Raw genomic sequence first — 2704 nt, forward strand, 5'->3', positions numbered from 1 at the left:
TGTCATATTTAGACTTTGTTCTAGCTGACCATGATAAATTTTCATTCCGCCATCCAGATGCGACTCACTCGATCTACGAGGCGCGCGAAATCCGCCGTGAGAGCTTCATGCAGGCAGCAGCACAAGGCCGTGAAAACTTGTAGGATTGTGAGCCAATCCATTTCAAACTGTGTCTTTTTGTTGTATGAATACTGACCTTTTTTAACAGCTCATCGTGATCCTATGCTGGACCATCATCGCAGCACTGGAAACTTCAGTAGTGCATTGGCCGACCCTCGACAATGCGGAGCTCAAGCTCAATCCAAATATCACCCTGAGTGTGGCATCCTTCAATCCGGTTCAGGATCTATGACCAACGATACACCAGTCTGGGATTTCAACCCACCCAATCGATCTCAACCCCGTAATCCTCATATCATACCGAGTCAGACTTCAAATGAGCTGCCGATCAAGATGTCAACACTTCGAGTCTTTCATGAGGCCTATCTACATGGCCCAAAGGATAAACCGAGCGCATCAACTAGCAGAGCTCCGTCAAAACGAACCCCTGAAAAACTCGGATGGAACTGTGACAAAACTAAAAAGGAAGATACTGGACCCAAGCATTACATCACTGTTGATTTGAATCATTCATCTCCTCAGAAAGTCATAGAATTGATAGTTACATCCCTTGACCGAGTACTACCCAAGCTTGGTACTTATCTTTTCAATGTATCTGAACCCCAGTCCGTCTCTTGGCTCGGTATCACTCTTACTCCAAAATCTTACATCCGCGAGCAAAAGTACAACCTTCACAATAAAACAGAATGGAATGATTTCAAGAAACTATGTATCGATTCCCAACCAAACTCCGTTGGACTTCTAGCTCAGATGGCCAATCCCGAACTCCAGGTTGCTGTAGAACGTAGGAGAGAGAAAGTCAGCGGCTATATAGGCTCATGGAATACTCAACAAGCGATTGCTCAAAACCAGCCTGGTGGTTTGGCAAATTCACCGCCAACTAACCCTGAACACTTACCTTCGCGTGTTACTGCTGAATTAAAAGAGATTCTAACTAAAAACGGCACTGAACAATGTCTACTCAGACATCCTACAGACTCCAAGAAATGGACAGTTATGACGCCTCGCAAGATCAAAATCTGGGTCGATGAGATTGTAAGTTGATTTTTTTGATATCATTTACTGTAATTTTGCTCACGAGACTCCACCATATTCAGATAGCAGCACGTAAAGAAGGTCGTAACAATATCACCGTAGACATTCCACCTCCCTTACCGTGCTTCAAGACATTCATCGGTGGAAGACTTCCTCCAGGCTATCGAGAGTTTCCAGACGATCCCCCACCAGCTGGATTCATGGCTGCTGCTCCAGCACCTATAGTACAAAACGAAGTCACTCTGATCGCCCCAGCTCAAGTAATTGATGACCGTATCTATCAAAGAAAGTACTCTGGAACCTTTGAAGAATTTTTAGATTATGCTGATTTTCCTGAAAGCGATACCAGCTTGAGGGCAAACTTAAATACAGGGCATTACACTCGTTGGAGCGATCTCAAGCCAGGTCCTGATATGAACATTGCTGAATTAAAGCTTATCGGAATCCCTCCAGGCGATGCAAGTCATCTCCTTTCTAGTGCAGTTAGGTACGAGAAGTTTTTGATGGAAAAGCTTGCTGCACTGGATGCGCAACAGCTTTGATTCATCAGTGCAATCTGCTTCCATTTCTCTCAGTTTTTATTTTATCTTTTATTTAGAACGGCTTTAATCTATTGCATTCCTCCTGTCTACAATGTTCTGCTTTGATAGCTTGATTTTTTGTTCGTTCTTTGTTTGGGTTTCTTCTGCTTTGATAGCTTGTCTTTTTGTTTGTTCTTTGTTTGGGTTTCTTCTCCTTTGATAGCTCGTTTTTTTCTTTGTTCTTTATTTTGTTTTCTTCTGCTTTGATAGCTTGTTCTTTTGTTCGTTCTTTATTTTGTTTTTCTTCTGCTTTGATAGCTTGTTCTTTTGTTCGTTCTTTATTTTGTTTTTCTTCAATCTCTCATTAGTATTTGCTTTTGATCTTATTAGCGTCTGGCTCATTTTCTTTGTAATCAAAAGTACCAATAAAAAAGTTTTTGCTTGGCTTCCAATAACCAAAGCAGTGAGATTGAGCCAACACCACGCATACATAAAGGCCATGAAAGACATTCGAATGAACATTTCAATTTTTATTATTTATATCAGAATGTCAACCTCAATAAACTTGCTTAGATATGTCAATCAGAAAAAGCAACTTTAATGATTGGCAAATAGAAACCTAATGGTGCTCTTAAGAAGACTGAAGGAGCATTGCAAATTGTATTAGAGCAAATAAATGACAACATCGTGTCTTTTCACATACAAAGTCACCAAACAACATCCAGTACAACTGCCATCATACTAAAATTCAAAGAAAATACACTGCTCTGACTAATTGAAGTTCACCAAAAGATCTTGATTGATATAATCATGATTTAGATTTGAACTATGAGGTAATTTACAATGAAGGGGTACATTTTGATTCATTCATTTGAAATAAATTTCCGAGGATAAGTCTTGAGAGACTGGTCAAGAGTGTGGTGTATGAGTCGATTAAAGAATTGTTTTATCCATCAAAGGAAATTCATTCGATGTATGATCAGTTTATGAAATATGATCGGATCTCATATTGAATGAACTTACTTTTC

The 2704-nt window shown here is 39.9% G+C and overlaps 1 protein-coding gene across 1 annotated transcript; it reads left to right on the forward strand.

The window, feature by feature from the left end:
• Positions 1-812: 812 nt before the first annotated feature.
• Positions 813-2126, forward strand: MELLADRAFT_76027 (uncharacterized protein; the record flags this gene model as incomplete). The annotated part of the gene is made up of 2 exons (XM_007417940.1): positions 813-1155; positions 1218-2126. 2 exons carry the CDS (start codon positions 871-873, stop codon positions 1695-1697), a joined length of 765 nt encoding a protein of 254 aa, XP_007418002.1.
• Positions 2127-2704: the final 578 nt, after the last annotated feature.

The sequence above is a fragment of the Melampsora larici-populina genome, assembly GCF_000204055.1.
Source record: "Melampsora larici-populina 98AG31 unplaced genomic scaffold MELLAscaffold_81, whole genome shotgun sequence".
Classification (NCBI taxonomy): domain Eukaryota; kingdom Fungi; phylum Basidiomycota; class Pucciniomycetes; order Pucciniales; family Melampsoraceae; genus Melampsora; species Melampsora laricis-populina.